The following is a 19,876-nucleotide window of genomic DNA, read 5'->3' as shown; positions in this document are numbered from 1 at the left end:
CCAATTTGTCTAGGTCCTTCTGTATCCTATCCCTCCCCTCCAGCGTATCTACCACTCCTCCCAGTTTAGTATCATCCGCAAATTTGCTGAGAGTGCAATCCACACCATCCTCCAGATCATTTATGAAGATATTGAACAAAACCAAAAACATCTGGGTATTTTCTTAAATGCAATTCACCCTAATGCTCCCTGATACAGACGGACCCGTTCTATGCAGATTTGTGCCTCTTGTGGTTACTGTAAGGAAGGTGGTACTGTCTAGCGGTCTGAGCAAGGAGTGGGCCAGGACTCCTGGGTTCTATTCCAGGCTCTAAGGAAAGTGGGTCTATTGGTTAAGCCCTGGGGATCTGGAATCCTGAGTTCTATTCCTGGTTTTGAGAAGTATTGTTGACAAGTGGCTTTATTTATGGATGTTTGTAAAGTGCTTTGAGATTCTTTGGTGAAAGAGGCAATGGACATGATTATTAAGTATCACTCTTGGTTATTGGTATGGAATTTTTTAAATATTATAGTGGAGTTTCTCTCCCCCACCCTTTGTTGTTGTTGTTGCAGGGGATTGTTCTTGTTTTGTTACACAGAGTTTGTTGGGGGGTCCACACCAAACTGGGGTGAAGTGGTTTCCCTTTTGTGTGTCAAAGAGACTAAATGTCTTCAAACAAACAATAAAACCAGGCCTTAAGAAGGGAGGACAAAGGTGTTCACAACAGATTTCAGTGATGAGCTACCCAAACAGAGCCTTCCCTCTGCTTGTTTTACAAGACTCAGAGTAGTCTTCCTGTTTGTCACAGGGTCTGATGATGCCCTACATTTTCCTAAAATTCCCCTTTATCATAGCACTCTGAAATACTAGATATTTCAAACTATGGGAAGGCAGGCTACCAGTCTTGAGGACAGCAAAAGTTCCAATCAAGTAGAGGGAATTCTAAGGCCTGAGATAATAAAACAAATAGCAATAACAACAAGAATAATTAATAATGCTTTGCATTTATATCACACCTTTCACACAAGGTTCTCAGTGTAAATAACACAGGTGGGTAGATAATATTAACATCCTTCCTGTTGCATAAATGGGGAATCTCAGGCACAACAATGTCTTGCCTAAGGTCACTGAGTGAATTAGTGACAGAGCCGAGACTAGGTCCTAAGCTCTAAGCACTAGATAACACTCCCTCACTCTGTACTGTACCACCACCTACTTATCCCTCACAAGGGCTCCCTGTTGCATGAAATGGCTGAGTTTCTGGCCCTAATCCTCCAAGGATAAGGAGAAGCTGAGCTATTTTTTGTGGGATATTTCTCTTGGACTTAGAGACAGTTGATGTATTTACACGGAGCAAATGCACCACTGCTCAATGCTCTGGTGTGGTGCTTGATGTTCATATGCTCTCTCAGCCATCACCACTCCCATCTCGCCATATTAGCATTTCACTTCCATGCCTAACCTGGGTTTCACATGATGCTTGACAGATATATGACACACAGTGAATTAACATCCTGGCACCCCAGAGATGCGTCACTTTCTTGCTATGGATTCAGGCGTGCCATGTTACAGGTAGGTACCAGCTGTTCCATGTTATGGATGGATATCAGGTATGCCAAGCTACAGCTATGGATTCAGACATGCCATGCTAGGTACCTCATAAGCCAAGGTGGAGGTAGGGTATGAATTCAGATATTCAGATACTAGGTATGACATGCTACCTCTTGGTTTGATAGTCAGCTATTACTCTTATAAACATTACTGGCTAAGCCTGACCCTGTGCTTTAGCTCCAGGCGGTTGCAGTGAGTTGAGGTTTTCAATCCAGACTACCTAGAGCGCTCCCTCCCCAAACTGGTTCAGACCCATGTCAACAGTTAACCAGCAGATTCCATCATAAGGTACCAGCGCTAAGTCCTCTCACAAATAGCTTCTCCCATGTCCACCTGTAATCTTGGTTTATTCACGATGGTCCTGCTTTGCAGAAGTGCTGGGCCACTGCAACTCCAATTACATGATGCAGGAGCTCAGCACTTGTGAAAATCATGCCCTGTGTCTTTTGCAAGAAGACACAGACATCTCAGCTCACCAATGGGCAGAAAAGTTTCTACGCCTCCACTCCAGCACTTCTGGCAAGGCCACATACACCTGCCGTGGGCTACAGAAGTTACGGCGTCACTGGTTTGTTGGGTTCTGACACCATCTGCACAACAAGGGGATATATATCCATAATCAACCCTGCACCGAGATCTACCTCCAATAAACAATCACTCCCTGCCAAGCAACCACTTTGAAGTGTCTCCGAGGTTCTTATGTTCGGCCAACCTCTTTGGCACCAATTTTTTCCTGGTCCTTTGTTGTTTATGACATGAGATCTCTCTCTTTCTCCTTTTCAATCTACACTTTACAGTAAAAATGCAACTAAATTGCCTCCTACCTTTCTTGACGATCAAGAAATTTGCTGCACCGGACATGTTTCCTTTCAGCAATCCAGTCTGTCCTCTCCTCCACCCCTTTCTTTTTCCATGGGTTACTGTTTTCGCTACCATCGCTTCTGAAAAACAAGCGCTGCGTGGAAGCTGCATTGCAATCTGAATTGACCGAGATCAGGACCTTTAATTTCCAGCGTGGCAGCTGTTGTTTACATTTCTTTTTTGCAACAAAGTTATTGGTTCCTAACATGCTTCTCTCCCCCACACATGTAGTTAAACAGGAAGCAAGAGGTGGGAGCTGTAGAAGGGGGGTTTCCTGTTCTGTAGTTTCTGAAGCACACAACCGACTTCTGACATTCACCAAAGTTTTGATCACAAGATCTGAACACCCTAGAAGGGAAATTGAAGCTGTGCTCAGAAAGCACTGCTTACTGAGAAACAATCCGATTAATATTTCAAACAACCCGGCCAAGTGATTTAGGCCCTTCATATGAGCTTAATAAAAGACCTTTTTTGTAGATTCAAACTTTCCATCCGTTGGACACTGAAACTCAGCAGCATCCTTTGAGATGAAAGGTTCTGCGTAAATGTCAGATGTTTTATTGTGGTTGCAAAAGTGGTAAAGAAATGAAACTATTAGCCAAACTGAAATAAAATAACTGAAATGGCATCAACAGGGCTAACAGCAACTTCAGCTCTTTCCAGTCCGACATAAATAGCAGATTCCCTTAAGGACAACCCAACTATTCCTTGATCCCTTATGTCAGAAAGGCAGAGAGCTCCTTTCTTATGGGGGTCCTTTCATTTGTACTGCAATTAGAGAGAATAGATAGTTTCTAGACAGGTACCGCATCTCTTGCACTGCACTGCTTTCTGGCGCCGTTGTACCATCTGACTAGGGTACAGATTGAGTGGATCTTTAACACATTTGGGGGTAGATCCTGGGGTCACACCAATTTGGGGAACAGTATTTTGGGAGAAGCAACGGAGAGAAGGGCTACTGCAGAGGGTTTCCAGGATTTTCAGTAGCGCCCTGGACCAGTCCCACACAAAGTCCTGTCTTCCTGAGACTGGCCCAGGCTGTGAACTGGAAAAATAAATGAACGGTGTCCTCGCAAATTCCACCCCTAAGCCAGACTCTGTCGTCCCTTGATCCGCAGTGAAATAGTGAACAGTGATACCCTTTAAATCAACGGGTCTGTGCAATTCACACTCCTTAGAGCTGTTTCAGGCTCTATCCAGACTCAGGTAGACAGCTCCCGCTCAGGTCCCCAGCCCTAGGGCTCCTCTGCAGCCCAGACTCAGCACGAGCTTCCCCATCGCAGCCCCTATGCCACTGGCTTCCCCCTGCAGCCCCAGCCTCTCGTCAGGACTACAACTCCCATAATGCCCCGCGCGGCCACGCAGGCGCGTCGTCGCCCATGGATTCAAGATGGCGGACACGGTGTCCAGCGGCTCGGGCACGGTAACGGCGGATACCGGGGGGTTAAGTTTCTTGGGGAATGGCCAGCGCACGGGTCAAGGTGGCCGGGGGACCGGCTTATCCGACGCGCGTCGAAGCGGCTGCGGCTCGGGTGGGCGGCTTCGGGGCCTGCTGGGCCGAAGAGAGGGAGGCTCTGATTGGCTGACCTGCTGGAGTAGGCGGGGTTTGGAGCTGGCCTTCGATTGGCCGAAGTGCCTGTAGCCTGCTTGACCGCGGTCGCTGCCAATCACATGAAGATTGGCGTGGGCGGGTCTTAAAGGGACAGTGCATGGGGGGCTGCGAGGCGAGCCCCAGAGCGTCTAGTGCCCTGGCAGGGCTTAGCCCAGGGGTGGGGTCCCGTTGGTCGGGCAGAGCCTGGCACGGGGAGGGGATGGAGCAGAGGAGGGGGCACGTGGGGTGCCGGGGCGGGAGGACTGGGCCCAGCTCATCTGGTTTGCTGCGGACCTGCTTTCCCCTCCCTGGGCCGCTGTTTGCCCCTGGGCACGAGGGGGCGAGTAACATGCTCCTGTGGAAAAGGGGGGCTCGCTTGTCTTTGAGATCCTCCCGCAGGGAGGTGTAGAGAAACAGGAAGTGTTCTGGCAGTATGGTGGCAGGGCTGTTTTACAAGTGGGTGACTGAGGTGCAGAGATATGAATGGGCTACGCACCCACAACTGCCAGTGAATCAGATAGGAGGTGCTGTTGCTCCTTACTTCTAATTTATTTCTGTTATGTATTTGGATTTCAGTAGCAGCCAAGTGCTACCCTAATGTACAAGACACTGGCCCTAACTCCAGGAGCCTACAGTCTGAGAAGACAAGCAGACTGAAGGAGAGACTCGTGGTTTATTAAATCAAGGCAGAGCTGGAGGCCTGGCTCCTAGTATCCTGCTGTAAACACTACACGGCACTGCTTTGTTAAAGTTCCACTTGCAACATGCTCACAGTTCTGCCCCCGAGCACTCCAAATTGGTCCAGTGCTGTGAGTCTAATTCTAGTCCTGTCCCATCTGGTGACTTAGCCTGACAATGCAACAGAATCAGTGTGATTCCTAATGCTTGTTTCCAATCAGTTCTTTTGCCAGACTGGAATAGGAGGGGGTGTTGAAGTCAGGGCTGAGGTGATATTGGCAGAGTTGAGGTTTGGGGAACTGGTATTAGACTCTTGCATGATATCCTTCTGTACCCTACTCCTCTGTGATCAAGTGGTGGTGTTTTTCACTTCGGTGAAGTCATTGTTGACATCTCCTGTTTTTGTGTGTGTGTGGGGGGGATCTGTTTCTATAGAGATCAGGAGGCAAACACTCAACAACACCCGCAGATAATTATTACTTGGCTCGGAGAAGGACTCTGCAGGTTGTGGTCAGCTCCTTGCTGACAGAGGCTGGGTTTGAGAGTGCCGAAAAGGCAGCGGTGGAAACCCTGACGGAGATGTTACAGAGCTGTAAGTATCTGTGTCACAGGTGCAGCTATTTCAACCAATAAAGCAGAGATTTGAGAGGCCAGCATAGTTTCTGAAATAAAATACAGTGGTCTTAAAATCAGGTATTCCTACTGGAAATAGAAATGAGCACCCATGATACAGCAACATTGCTATAATGTAAACAGACCTGACAGATCACCAGTAGTTAATTGCTTCTTAATTACTGAAGCTTTACATTGGTCTCTTTCTAAAGTTTAGGGCAACATTTTCAAACAGACTTCCAATCTTAAATGTATATATTTTGCAAGCACTTATTCATTTGTGTAAATGAGGTAACTAGAGAATGAAAGGATGATCCAGTGGTTAAGGCACTAGCCTAGTACTTAAGAGACTTGAGTTCAGTTTCCTGCCCTGCCCCGGACTCCCTTTGAAACCTTGAGCAAGTTACTTAGTGTCTCTTTGCCTCTGTTCCCCATCTGTAAAATGGGGGTAAATAGCTCTGCCCTGCTTCACAGGGTTGGTTTGAAGATAAATACAGTAAAGTTTGTGAGGTGCTGATGCTCTAGTAAAGGGGACCATAGACGTACCTAAGATAGACAACTATGCACCTAACTTTCTGATTTGTGCACTCACTGCTTAGCACACATGTTTTTCTGAGTTCACAAACCTGGGGTTTTGCATGCTTGCAAATGAATGTGCTGCAAACTTGGTAGACGCTGTCTGATTATTTGATCTTAATGTCTCCATTAAATGATGCAAAGCCATTTTTTTACAAAAGAATTACAAATCCAGCATAAGACTTTGTATTCCAGAAGACCTTTTCTTTCCTTTCTAACCTCAATGAAAGGGCTCATTGAAGCTCTCATCAGGTATAAGTGTCTGAAATCAGGATTAGTCTGATATAAATCTGTAAGCCATGGTCTGTTTCAAATGTCCGTGTTCTGCTGGACATTTCTTTCCAGATGTGTCAGAAATCGGAAGGAGCGCCAAGTCCTACTGTGAGCATACAGCAAGAACTCAGCCGACCCTTTCGGATATTGTTGTTACCTTAGTCGAAATGGGTGAGGATCAGACTGGTTCACAGCAAGCTCCAATGGTTGCATCATGAAGGGTCGGGTGGAGGGTTGTTTTGCTACGCTTGCTCCTGCTGGTATTTTCATGCTCAGATAGGTATAAATATAGATTGAGATCATTTGGAGTTCTGTCCTATTCCCATTGAAGTAAATAGCAAAATTCCTATAGACTTCAGTGAGATCAGAATTGAGCCAAGAAGCAGTGTTTTCTATATGAGCAAGCACCCCCGTTCGTTAGTCCTTGTTTTGTTGATACTCGTGTGATTTCTGTTTCCCCATCTCTTGTGTTTCAGGGTTCAATGTAGAAACTCTCCCTGCATATGCCAAGCGCTCCCAGCGGATGGTCATCACTGCACGTACGTGGGTTATCATCTAGCAAGGGAATTAATTTGGACTAAGCAAGTAAATTGGTGCCATGCAAAACAATAGTAGATAAATAATTCAAAGTAATATAGATAGATTGAAATGGTTGTTAAAGGGATTTTGTCAGGTGATGTTTGGTTGAAAACCTACGTATAGTAAAAAAAACCCCAGATTTTATGGATCCTGAGACCAACAGACTGTTTCCGTGGGACTTTATTTTGTTTAAAGTAACATTTTTAACAAATAAAAATCCCTCTTGAAGTTTTGTATCCTAAACATTGCAGAGTCTGGCTAGTGCACAACAACCAGAAGGTGAAATTGATGACAAACGGAAGAGAAATTGACTAACCTGTGAATCCACAAGTAATTCTGTGCCTGTAAATGTTTTTGGCCATTTCTAAAATTTTGTGGACTGTAAAATCTTAGCTTGGGGGTACGCCCACCAAATGGGTGAATGCACTTGTATTCCGCACTCCACCAGCCCCTCTGCATGCACCTGTCACGACTTCAGTGGGCGATGCTCTGGAACTACTCCCTACAAAGCCAGTCAGGACTCTGAGGGAGCCTCCTCTGTGTGAGCATACTGTCTCCGGGGCAAAAAGCTTACAAAGCTTCCACCTTTCTGGGTCTGACCTTGGAGCGTTCAGCATCCCCTTCCACACCGTGTGCTCCCCACAGTGAGTCCGCACAGGCAGGGCTCCTGGGGAAGCCAGAGGGTCTTGCACCCCAATTCCACAGTCAGACGTTATAGCCAGTCAGTAAAACAGAAGATTTATTAGACGACAGGAACATTGTCTAAAACAGAGCTTGTAGGTACAGAGACCAGGACCCCTCAGTCAGGTCCATCTTTGGGGGACAGGGAGGCCGGAGCCCCATCTGGCCCCCACTCCATTTCCCCATGGGGGGGCAGGAAGGCCAGAGGCCCATCTGGCCCTCCTTCCATTTCCCCCACCAGCTCCAAAACTGAAACTCTCTCCAGCAGTCTCCCCCAGCCTCCTCCACCCCACCAACTCCTCCTCCAGCCTTTGTCTCTTTCCCGGGCCAGGAGGTCAGCTGACCTCTCTGTTCTCCAACACCTTCAGCTGGCACCTTTGCAGAGGAGAGGGGCCCAGGCCATCAGTTGCCAGGAGACGGGGTGTCGGCCAGTCTCTGTGCAGCCCCTTTAGGGCTCTGCAACAATCACATCCCCTTATCCCACCACCTAGATACTGAAGAACTGCATAGGGGAAACTGAGGCACCCACACAGTATTCAGAGAAAACATTAAGAACATTCCCGCTTCGTCACAGCACCCAAAGAGTTTCTGTTCTTTTGAGGCACGATGGAGATGACTACCTACTGGAAGAGCAGTTTGTATTCAGATTTTCTGTAACTGACAAATGATAAATGAAGGAATAGGGCCCCATTTGTCAAAATAGTTGGTACTGTTCCAGTGTTACCTCATTGCCCGTTGAACTTCTCTATATGGGGTTTGCTGTCCACATACGTGGTGGGCTGAGTGCAGTTCATTGTCAATTTCAACTAATCATTGTTCCTTGGAGTGCTCTAGAATGGAGTCTGAAACGGTTGCCTAGGGGAAATGGTCTGTCCCTGGTTATACTATAGATGGTCTATAGATAGAGAGATCAGCTCCATTTCTGCTTACACTCCTCTTATGCTGGGGATTGGGCTGAAAAATGAGGACTAAGTTTTTATTATTTAACAGGCAGGAATGTCTGTGAGGGGAGGGCTCCTGCCTCATACTGGCAATGAGGGGCGATCAACAGGTTATCTCAAGTGCTTATATACAAATGCACAAAGCCTTGGAAACAAGCAGGGAGAACTGGAGGTCCTGGTGATGTCAAGGAACTATGACGTGATCGGAATAACAGAGACTTGGTGGGATAACTCATATGACTGGAGTACTGTCATGGATGGTTATAAACTGTTCAGGAAGGACAGGCAGGGCAGAAAAGGTGGGGGAGTAGCACTGTATGTAAGGGAGCAGTATGACTGCTCAGAGCTCCGGTACGAAACTGCAGTAAAACCTGAGTGTCTCTGGATTAAGTTTAGAAGTGTGTGCAACAAGAGTGATGTAGTGGTGGGAGTCTGCTATAGACCACCGGACCAGGGGGATGAGGTGGATGAGGCTTTCTTCCGGCAGCTCACGGAAGCTACTAGATCGCATGCCCTGATTCTCATGGGTGACTTTAATTTTCCTGATATCTGCTGGGGGAGCAATACAGCGGTGCATAGACAATCCAGGAAGTTTTTGGAAAGCGTAGGGGACAATTTCCTGGCGCAAGTGCTAGAGGAGCCAACTAGGGGGGGCGCTTTTCTTGACCTGCTGCTCACAAACCGGGTAGAATTAGTGGGGGAAGCAAAAGTGGATGGGAATCTGGGAGGCAGTGACCATGAGTTGGTTGAGTTCAGGATCCTGACGCAGGGAACAAAGGTAAGCAGCAGGATACGGACCCTGGACTTCAGGAAAGCAGACTTCGACTCCCTCAGGGAACGGATGGCCAGGATCCCCTGGGGGACTAACTTGAAGGGGAAAGGAGTCCAGGAGAGCTGGCTGTATTTCAAGGAATCCCTGTTGAGGTTACAGGGACAAACCATCCCGATGAGTCGAAAGAATAGTAAATATGGCAGGCGACCAACTTGGCTTAATGGTGAAATCCTAGCGGATCTTAAACATAAAAAAGAAGCTTACAAGAAGTGGAAGGTTGGACATATGACCAGGGAAGAGTATAAAAATATTGCTCGGGCATGTAGGAATGTTATCAGGAGGGCCAAATCGCACCTGGAGCTGCAGCTAGCCAGAGATGTCAAGAGTAACAAGAAGGGTTTCTTCAGGTATGTTGGCAACAAGAAGAAAGCCAAGGAATGTGTGGGCCCCTTACTGAATGAGGGAGGCAACCTAGTGACAGAGGATGTGGAAAAAGCTAATGTACTCAATGCTTTTTTTGCCTCTGTTTTCACTAACAAGGTCAGCTCCCAGACTGCTGCGCTGGGCATCACAAAATGCGGAAGAGATGGCCAGCCCTCTGTGGAGATAGAGGCGGTTAGGGACTATTTAGAAAAGCTGGACGTGCACAAGTCCATGGGGCCGGACGAGTTGCATCCGAGAGTGCTGAAGGAATTGGCGGCTGTGATTGCAGAGCCACTGGCCATTATCTTTGAAAACTCGTGGCGAACCGGGGAAGTCCCGGATGACTGGAAAAAGGCTAATGTAGTGCCAATCTTTAAAAAAGGGAAGAAGGAAGATCCTGGGAACTACAGGCCAGTCAGCCTCACCTCAGTCCCTGGAAAAATCATGGAGCAGGTCCTCAAAGAATCAATCCTGAAGCACTTGCATGAGAGGAAAGTGATCAGGAACAGCCAGCATGGATTCACCAAGGGAAGGTCATGCCTGACTAATCTAATCGCCTTTTATGATGAGATTACTGGTTCTGTGGATGAAGGGAAAGCAGTGGATGTATTGTTTCTTGACTTTAGCAAAGCTTTTGACACGGTCTCCCATAGTATTCTTGTCAGCAAGTTAAGGAAGTATGGGCTGGATGAATGCACTATAAGGTGGGTAGAAAGCTGGCTAAATTGTCGGGCTCAACGGGTAGTGATCAATGGCTCCATGTCTAGTTGGCAGCCGGTATCAAGTGGAGTGCCCCAAGGGTCGGTCCTGGGGCCGGTTTTATTCAATATCTTCATAAATGATCTGGAGGATGGTGTGGATTGCACTCTCAGCAAATTTGCGGATGATACTAAACTGGGAGGAGTGGTAGATACGCTGGAGGGGAGGGATAGGATACAGAAGGACCTAGACCAATTGGAAGATTGGGCCAAAAGGAATCTGATGAGGTTCAATAAGGATAAGTGCAGGGTCCTGCACTTAGGACGGAAGAACCCAATGCACAGCTACAGACTAGGGACCGAATGGCTAGGCAGCAGTTCTGCAGAAAAGGACCTAGGGGTGACAGTGGACGAGAAGCTGGATATGAGTCAGCAGTGTGCCCTTGTTGCCAAGAAGGCCAATGGCATTTTGGGATGTATAAGTAGGGGCATAGCGAGCAGATCGAGGGACGTGATCGTTCCCCTCTATTCGACATTGGTGAGGCCTCATCTGGAGTACTGTGTCCAGTTTTGGGCCCCACACTTCAAGAAGGATGTGGATAAATTGGAGAGAGTCCAGCGAAGGGCAACAAAAATGATTAGGGGACTGGAACACATGACTTATGAGGAGAGGCTGAGGGAGCTGGGATTGTTTAGCCTGCAGAAGAGAAGAATGAGGGGGGATTTGATAGCTGCTTTCAACTACCTGAAAGGGGGTTCCAAAGAGGATGGCTCTAGACTGTTCTCAATGGTAGCAGATGACAGAATGAGGAGTAATGGTCTCAAGTTGCAGTGGGGGAGGTTTAGATTGGATATTAGGAAAAACTTTTTCACTAAGAGGGTGGTGAAACACTGGAATGCGTTACCTAGGGAGGTGGTAGAATCTCCTTCCTTAGAGGTTTTTAAGGTCAGGCTTGACAAAGCCCTGGCTGGGATGATTTAACTGGGAATTGGTCCTGCTTTGAGCAGGGGGTTGGACTAGATGACCTTCTGGGGTCCCTTCCAACCCTGATATTCTATGATTCTATGATTCTAACTGCAGCGCCTGTGACAAATCAGCCAGTGACTCCCAAAGCCCTGACGGCGGGACAGAACAAACCCCATCCATCCCACATCCCCGGCCATTTTCCTGAGTTCCCGGATCCTCACACCTACATCAAAACTCCGGTGAGTGGAAAAGACTTTACAAAATGTCATTCATCGTCTCTTTGGCTCTGCAGCAGCAGCAACATAAGCACTGTTAATGTAAGCCTGGTACCCATTTATCTAGGATACTTTCTCATTTACTGTGAATCATCTCATTTACTGGGCCACAGGTTTCTGTATTTCTGAGCTCTGCAGCTCGCTGCAAGGCGTTGTTAGTTGAGAGCTCTATGTTTTGTTGTGTCATCCACTCACCAATAGTGTCTTTAACTTGAGCTGGCTGTCTTGCATCCGGTAACTCTATTAAAGAGCTAGTACCTGCAAGTCCTAAGTCTGCACATCTCCTTGTTCTCTCCCTTCCTGCCCAACAGACGTACCGGGAGCCAGTTTCAGATTACCAGATACTACGGGAAAAGGCAGCATCGCAGAGGCGTGATGTGGAAAGAGCTCTGACTCGCTTCATGGCAAAGACGGGAGAGACGCAGAGTCTCTTCAAGGATGATGTCAGCACGTTCCCATGTAAGAGCTATCTAAGATGCCCAATGCCAGACACTAAATATAAATGATTTTTTTATCTATCTTGGGTTTTTGCATGGCCCCCATGTAATATCGGAGTACTACAGACTCTTTCATGTATTTATCCTCACAACAACCCTGTGGAGTAAGGAAATACTGTTAGCCCCATTTTACAGATAGGGGACTGAGTCTCAGGAGAGGTTAAACACTTTTGGGGCTTTTTTAATAGTACGTTTGCTTCAGTGCTTCCTGATAGTTGTTGGCTTAGAAATAACACACATTTAATTGAGAAGCAAGTCTCCTAAGTTGCTAACCGTGCCCTCCTTTCCCCGTCCCTAGTGATTGCTGCCAGACCTTTCACAATACCGTACCTGACTGCTCTTCTCCCCTCTGAGCTGGAGATGCAGCAGATGGAGGAAACGGATTCATCCGAGCAAGATGATCAGACGGACACGGAAAACCTCCCCCTCCACATGAGCACGGTATGCCCAGGATCAGAAACTTGGAACTCTCCATTGTGATCCTCCTTGGGTCTGATTATCCTGTCTTGCCCTTTGAATCATCATTGACATGCCTGGGCAGAGTGTCAAGCGTTGATTTGGGTACCATTTTATGTCCCCTTTGCACCAGTATAAATGACATGCAAAATATCATAGATCTTTGTCATGCTTCAGCTCACAGAATAGAGCCTTGTGGCTGTTAATGTTGGATCCTGACTATATGAGGGAACTTTCACTGCAACCTCAGAGGAAAGAGGATTTCCCTAGAATCCTGTACTGTTCCCATAGGCATCTACTCCCAGTAGGAAACAAGGATCATCTCCCTGAGTGCTGCTCATTGTTCGTTATCCCTATTGCTCTTGGTTGTTGTGTATCTCTTTGGTCTGCAGACTCCCTCAGCTCAGCTGTTCCTAACTTCAAATATTTATTATTTTTACTTGGCAGGATGATTCGGGAGCTGAGAAAGAGAATGCTTCAGTGCTACAGCAAAATGCATCCCTGTCCGGCAGCCGCAACGGAGAGGAGAGCCTAATAGACAATCCCTACCTCCGGCCAGTGAAAAAACCCAAGATCCGCAGGAAGAAGTGAGCTGCAGCAAGCTGACTGCATGGAGGAAGAGGAGGCCCGCTGGCTGTCCCACGGAGGTTTCCTTTGCTGCTATGAGTGGCACAGGACAATGAGGGGAGATGCTGCTGGTCGAGTGGCTGAAGCAGAAGAATGACCTCCTGTACATACCAAACTACACTTCTCCTCCCCCATCTTCCTCCTCCCCCCCCATCTCCCACTGGCTTGGCACAGTCAGTAGGGAAGGGGCATGGAAGCCACCAGTCCTCACACTGGAATCAGCCCATCTACTCCAGAGAACACCTAGCTGCAGCTGTGACATTCCCCCTCTTCATGGGATGGATTCGTCCTGTAAGGAGGAGGCACGCAGAAGGGTTTTCACTGCTTAACGTTTCCCAGTGGACTGTGTAGAATGCAAGAATTGATGTGCTTCCACAGGCTGGTGGAGTCCTCATCTAGACTCAAAGAAAGACTTGTCCATTCCACTCTGCCTGTCTGCATTGGTGTGCCCAGGATTCACACCATGGTCCCTTGTTGACTGTGATCTCTATTTGAACCAGGGATTGGCTTGGGCTGCTGCACAAAGCTCCATATCTTAAACTTCCCTAGAGTTTGAGGTTGTCCAGAGCTAGAGGTCCTGCCATGAAATCTAGACCCAGATCCAAAGTTGCTGAATATTCAGAGTTGTTGGTGTTTTGGTTTGGCCTAAATCCCCTTGTTCAGGAGCAATGGGCAGGGTTATGCATGTGTATCAGGGTCACGAGGGAGACTGCCCAAGTATGCCACTTATTCTAGTGTTTAAATGTGGAGTTGCAGAAAATGTTCACACTATTTTTTAAAGTGCATTTATAGTGAGAAAATTAACTGTGGTCCCCTTCTTACTCAACAGATCTGTCAGAATGGTTCCCTCTTAATCAATAGATCAGCTTCTTGTGTGTCTTTGTCTTATTCGTGCATTTTTCTGGCAAAAGTCCAAGATTTTATGCCTGTTAACCATAGGGCTGGATTTCTCTCTGCTTTGCACAGAATCCGCTAAATTCACTGTGCAGAGGCGTTATTTGTGAGGAGAGTGTCCAGTAAGAGGCAGAAGAGTCCCTGGTGCGTTTTCAGTTCTCAAACTTTGTTTATAATGTTGGCAGTTAAAAGTTGATTTGTTTTTTGTTTTTAAATCTGGTAAACTGAGTGCATCTGGTGTGTCACTTAAGAGGAGGGGAATAAATACAGAGGTCCAGAATACCATGCTTTTCTGACTACAGCTGCACTTAAAAGCAGTAAGCATGCTGTTTATACCTTTCCAGTTAGAGAATGTTTTCCAGCTGTCTGAATGGCAAGATCTAACAGCTGCTTCAGGCTCCCTTTCGATTCTGTTTGGTTTCAGTGCAATACAGGTCCCCTGAGAGTCTGCCAGCTGTTTGAAACCCACTGTGCTAGAAAATTTGGAATACGAAATGAGAATCAATTGACGGTCTGTCCTTATGGTCCATTTTGTCCTGCGGAAATACAGGGCTTTTATTCACTGGAAAGACTCCTTTTCTTTAACAGCCAAAAAACACTGCTCTTTCTAGCATGATCAGTGACCTAGGGATGGTATAAGTGTTCACTCAAGCCTGGATCCTGAGGCCCTTACTTAACTTTCACTCAGCCTTTATTCAGACAAAACACTGGTTGGCTTCAACAGTTTTCCTTGAGTAAGGATGAGTAAAACCTGAGTAGAGAAACTCCATGCTGTAAATCCATGGACCCAGCGAGGGTTTGCCCCTAATACCAAATAGCTTTCTCTGACTGCTAGTGCTAAATGAAAAGATGCCTCTGTGAAAATATTCAGCAATGGCAGAGATTACATGGCAGACGAAAACATTGCACCCATAGTGGTTGCAGAGGTCAGAGTGTCAATTGCAAATGGCTTGACCGCTTCAGACTGCCTTGTTAAACACTATTATTGTTGGAAGCGGGAAGGTTTTGCTCTGAAGCACATGTATACAGGTTTAGCTAAACCACTACCCCTCCCAAAATTGGGCTGCCCAAGGAAGAAAAGTAGGCAGCAGGTTGATGATTTTAAAGCATTTTTTAAATTAAATTTTGGAAAAATAGAAACGAAACACTTTAGAGCTATTGAAACTGAAAGCAAAATTGATCAGGCCTTTTTTTTAGAAGGCATATGTGGAAAAGATCCTGAGATGAAAAGTATCAAAATCTCCTTCCCTTTCCACCTCAGTAAGCCAGCTCTTTAAGCTCTCTATCTCTGCAATGAAATTGGTCGTGCTCAGCCCTTTCTGTCACTCCACTAACATCCAGCCTACTGTGCATTTGGGCAGGGAACCAGAAATCTATGGGAAATATCAGTCTCTTGGTGCTCTACCTCCCTTTCTCTGTCCATGTACCCGGTGGTTTATATAGTTGCCCTCTCACCTATCACTCTCCAGCTATCTAGAAATATATCCCTTTGTCTTCCGGTCTCTTCCCTCGGTACTAGCTGGTTTGATGATTCCTGGAACAATTCACCATGCTGCCTCATGAGACTGTGATCAGGAAGCAATGCCCCTGGCAGGCTGGCAGCATTGCCCAGCGGAGAGGGTAGGGTGCTGCTCTCTTATGCTTCAATACTTTACCCACTGGAAGAAGTCTCCTTGTCCTCCCAGCTGAAGGAAAAGTGTGGCATGGGGAGGTGCTAGGGGGAAGTAATCACAACAACCTCTTCACTCAAGCCAATTATTGTGCTGAGACCCTGCTTTCAGAAAGCAAGGGCTCTGTGTGCTGTGGGTGAGATGTTGGAGTAAAGAAGTGTCCATGCTTGGACGTGCCTTGTTTTTCTGCTAGAATCCTCCTATCTTCAGAAGACAACCTTGGCCAAAGCAGTGGCTGTTTGTAGTTAATGGTGATGTCACATCACTCCCATGTCTAATAGGATGAGGGTAAAAACTGGTTGCTAAAGGGAGATTCTAAATGCAAAGGCCGGAGCCTGCCATGTGTGCGTTTCATTCTGTACCATCCAAGTCCGTGGGAGATTTGCCATTGACTTCAGCAGAAGCAGGATTGGGGCCTAAATGCCACCAGGACCAACATGTAAAATTCCTTTTTCCCTGAGGTTGAATTGTTCCATCGTGGGAGGCTCAGAATCCAGCCAGAAGCTCTGAAACGTTATCCCTGGCGAAAGAGCCCTGCGCATGCCATTGTCAAGCCTGCCAGTGCATTTGTTGTATAGAAGAATGTATGTACATACATTGTATATTTATAAATTTATATTTTTGTTTGGACATTTTGGATTAGGCTTTTTTGATGATAAAAACCTGAGTTGGACAAAAGTAGAGTGAAAATAATTATTTTTAAGTTCATAATAAAAGAAGTTCTGTCTCTAATAACAGCGAGTCACTGTTGACGTGTGAACCTTGGATGCACTTAGGGATTGATTGAATGTCTATCCAGGATTAACAGCTTCCCTTGGTTGTTTGTGTTCAGCCTTTTCCTCCGTGTTCTGGAGTAAGAACTCCACCATCGAGGCCAGCCCTGGAATTTTGCCACATTTCTGAGCTGGAGAGCAATGCCTGGTACTGAAGACTATCCCTGCTGTCACTGCACTAGCATGGACTGCATCTGGGGTCTGGTACCCCAGTGCATTATTCCAGTTTTACCCTGATCTAGCTCCGTTGCTTTCATTGGAGTTGCAAAAAAAAAAAAAAAAAAAAAAGCCCTGGCCCCTGCAGCTCCTTGGGTGTCTCACAGAAGAGCCTGAAAGGATCTTGTGCTCCTGTGTGAGCGGAAGACTGCACGTGAATGCAACTGAGATTCAGTGCTAGGCATAGTCCTCTGCACTGAGAAGAAAGGTATATGGTTAGCTAGCCATAGACTCTGCGTGCAATTGCTCCTTTCACTACAACAGCACAGGGTAAATGAGGGTTGAGGAGAAAATGGGCATGTCTGCACAGACCGAAGGTTAAGACTGATCCCAATCACCAAGAGTGTTAATATGGTGCTTAGCTATACACTCCCCTCTTAGGCCCCCCCTTACGCTATGAGGCAGAGTAACCAAGGCCAAACAGCAATGTGTCATTAATGCAGAATTTCTGTCCCCTGTGCTCCCTGTCCTGTTCATAACGTGAGGCACTATGCACGTGAACTGGGTGCAGCATCGGGCCCTAAATTAATCCTACTTTATGTAACGCAAGGCAGTGGGCTGTTGTTAGTCTGGACTGAAATCTGCTCAGTTTCATGAAATCTGATGGGTTTCATTTCTCCTCTCTCCTGAGGGAGGGATGGGGGGAGTATGAGAATGGGAAAGCCCTTCCTCTTTTCTAATTTGCCAAGCACACGAAGTATTTGCCTCATCCATAAATATGCATGCAACGTTTGGTTTGTTCCCAAGGCCAACCACTACCATTGTTGTGAGCTGGGAGGTCATTCTGGGTATCAGGATACAAATGAGCACATCCCACATCCTGATCTGGAATCACTACATCCATCCCTGCCAGAAGAAGTAGTTCTTGAACTGCAGGACTGGGGACCCGTTGTATCTGAATAATACCTAGCTCTTATACAGCACTTTCCAGGTGTAGATTTCACAGCACGTTACAAAGGAAATCAGTGTCATTATCCCCATTTTACATCTGGGAAAACTGAGGCACAGTGAGAGGAAGTGACTTGCACAAAGTCACCCAGCAGGCTTGTGGCAGAGCCAGGAACAAAACCCCAGATTTCCTCAGTCCCAGTCCGCAGTGACCTATCTGCGAGGCCACACTGTCTCCTTTGGATGGCTATACCAGGAAGGCAATGGGGAACAGGCAGCTTTATCCCACAGCATCTGTGTAGTCATGAAGAGTCACAAGGGATGAAGAGGCAGAGCCTTGAGTGTAATCACCCCATAACCGGTCACTCTTTCTAGCAAGATTCATTGCATTTTGTCCTTGGAGCCTTGTCAGTTGGGATATAAAGTACCACCACCATCAGACCTGATTAAACTTTTTATGTAACCATTTGATTCTCCCTTGTCTTTCCTTTGTCCCAGAGTTTATGGTCACTGCATTAATCTGCAGATACTGCAGAGACCTAGCTGGTGTCCTGTTCCTGGTGATGGGCTCCCTGACTCCAAATCCCGTTCTCAGTGGGATCAGAACTGGGGGTGTCACTCACGTAAGAATTAGGAGTGATAGTGCTATTGTCCAGTTAGGACACCTTTTCTTCCCAGGTTCACCGACGTGGTTACCCCACCAGGTAACCATAAAAGCATCAACTCGGGGATCGCCTACCTCCATAAGTCTGAGTTCGATGGGAGTGACCTGGACTTCGAATACCTGGGTCCCAGGGGCAGCCCGCCAGAGGACAAGCATTGCTTCGCCATCTTGATTCAGGTGAGCCACCGACGTGCTATCCCACACCTCCATCCTGTGCCCCCATCCAGAAAGGAATTTGAGCACATGCTTAACCTTCAGCATGTATTCGCTCCACTGACCTCATTAAGAGCTGTGGAGACTCAGCGTCTGTCAAACCCGGCTCTGTGACTAAGTGAAGGCCTGGGCTAGCTGTCTGTGCAGACTACTGAGAGAATGCTAGGCACCGGGTGCCTGCATGTGTGGCTCATACAAGCTAGCACAAAAAAGCGAATGACCTTCCCACAAGAGTGACCGCGGTCCTTATTCCCCCCCTTAGGAAACGCTGGAAGCCTTTACGGCTCAGGCTGCAAGCACTGGATGCCGGAGGCCGTTGATCACAGCAGCTGTGTGGACTGTCAGAGACTATTGATGCTGCATATGAAATAGCTGAATTAAGGAAGTAAGTATCACGATTTTCCTACGGGGAGAATAGTCCTACTGAAGTCCCATGCTGACTATTCCTTATAACCCTATTAGCCTCTGGGTACTTACAAACTGATGGTTTAATAATTGGTTCCAGTATCTTCCCAGGGATCAAAGTTAGGCTGACAGGTCTGTAATTCCCCAGGACCTTGAGATGAATCCTTTCGACTTTCTCGTTTTGCTTCAATAAGGGTAAAAACATTTCATTGTGACTTCATCATTTCAATTGGTTTCATTTAGACTTCTATGAGTGCAGCGTTAGCATGAATTGGTTATCATTTATATCACGGAGCAGTGTGGGTAGCCTTAGGAACTGGTCCCAAGTCAAGTGCTGGAGACTATTTGAGGACTTTAGGGTTCTAGAAAAGGCCTAGGGAAGTGTAATGAGTGCATCAGATCTTAAGGCTTAGTTTTCTGAAATGTACCAAAATACCAGAGAGTGACGCTCTGTGTACTGAGAAGGTGGCCCAAGGGATTCTTGAGGCTGGCGGAGAGAAAGACACAGTATTTGATTCTGACATGCATGACACGGTTTTACAAGATGGTTGGTATGAATCCCTTCCAATCAGAATCAGAAGCAAGGGTATTCGTCCTGACCGTCAACAGAGAAACATTTCCTGTGCATAACTCTTGTATGAAGTGAGATCTATTGGGTTGGAATGCTCTGAGAAGAAGAGGAGACGTTGGCAAGAAATAGAAGAGATGCTCACCTTTCATAAAGCTTGCCTTTGGCTGGTGGAGGAACTGGACAGAACATCTAGTACTGGGGAGCACGCTCTCTGTCATGGCAGTTTAATTCTTTTTGTTTAAGGTCCTGAAAAGACTTGAGCTCTGGCCGGTGGTTCAGCACAGAAGTAGGCTAAGGTGCAGGAAAAGGGGGAGTATATTAGAGATATGCATAATCTAGCTCTCCCAACCAGTTATGCAAGTAGCGATGGATAGCTGCTCAACAGCCTTGACTTACTTTAGCGATTAGTCTATCTCCAGGCCATTTGTCACTCTCTGAAGGTTAATTGTACTGGAGTTTTTTGCACCTGGCATGCTTGGGTCTT

General features: G+C 46.8%; 2 protein-coding genes across 5 annotated transcripts in view; one reads left to right on the top strand and one right to left on the bottom strand.

Moving 5' to 3' along the window:
• The window catches only part of CCND3 (cyclin D3), a 60,470-nt gene extending 57,787 nt beyond the window's left edge, over positions 1-2,683 (bottom strand). Inside the window, exon 1 of the mRNA XM_073320144.1 lies at positions 2,416-2,683. The gene's annotated coding sequence lies outside the window, so the exon portion shown is untranslated. The remainder of the gene's footprint in view (positions 1-2,415) is intronic.
• A 1,134-nt stretch (positions 2,684-3,817) lies between these two features.
• TAF8 (TATA-box binding protein associated factor 8) lies at positions 3,818-16,292 on the top strand. 4 transcript variants are annotated; one of them, XM_073319730.1, is made up of 8 exons: positions 3,818-3,875; positions 5,157-5,313; positions 6,255-6,353; positions 6,659-6,721; positions 11,358-11,482; positions 11,830-11,977; positions 12,314-12,456; positions 12,919-16,292. In XM_073319730.1, the coding sequence occupies exons 1-8, from the start codon at positions 3,843-3,845 to the stop codon at positions 13,060-13,062; spliced, it is 912 nt and encodes a 303-aa protein (XP_073175831.1). In that variant the 5' UTR covers positions 3,818-3,842; the 3' UTR covers positions 13,063-16,292. The 4 variants fall into 4 exon arrangements, with proteins under 4 accessions (XP_073175831.1, XP_073175830.1, XP_073175832.1 ...); XM_073319729.1 differs by having other exon boundaries at positions 3,830-3,984; XM_073319732.1 differs by lacking the exon at positions 3,818-3,875 and adding an exon at positions 3,880-3,895.
• Positions 16,293-19,876: the final 3,584 nt, after the last annotated feature.

The sequence above is a fragment of the Lepidochelys kempii genome, chromosome 21 (genome assembly GCF_965140265.1).
Source record: "Lepidochelys kempii isolate rLepKem1 chromosome 21, rLepKem1.hap2, whole genome shotgun sequence".
Taxonomy (NCBI): domain Eukaryota; kingdom Metazoa; phylum Chordata; order Testudines; family Cheloniidae; genus Lepidochelys; species Lepidochelys kempii.
This window is presented reverse-complemented; position numbering and strand designations above follow the sequence as displayed.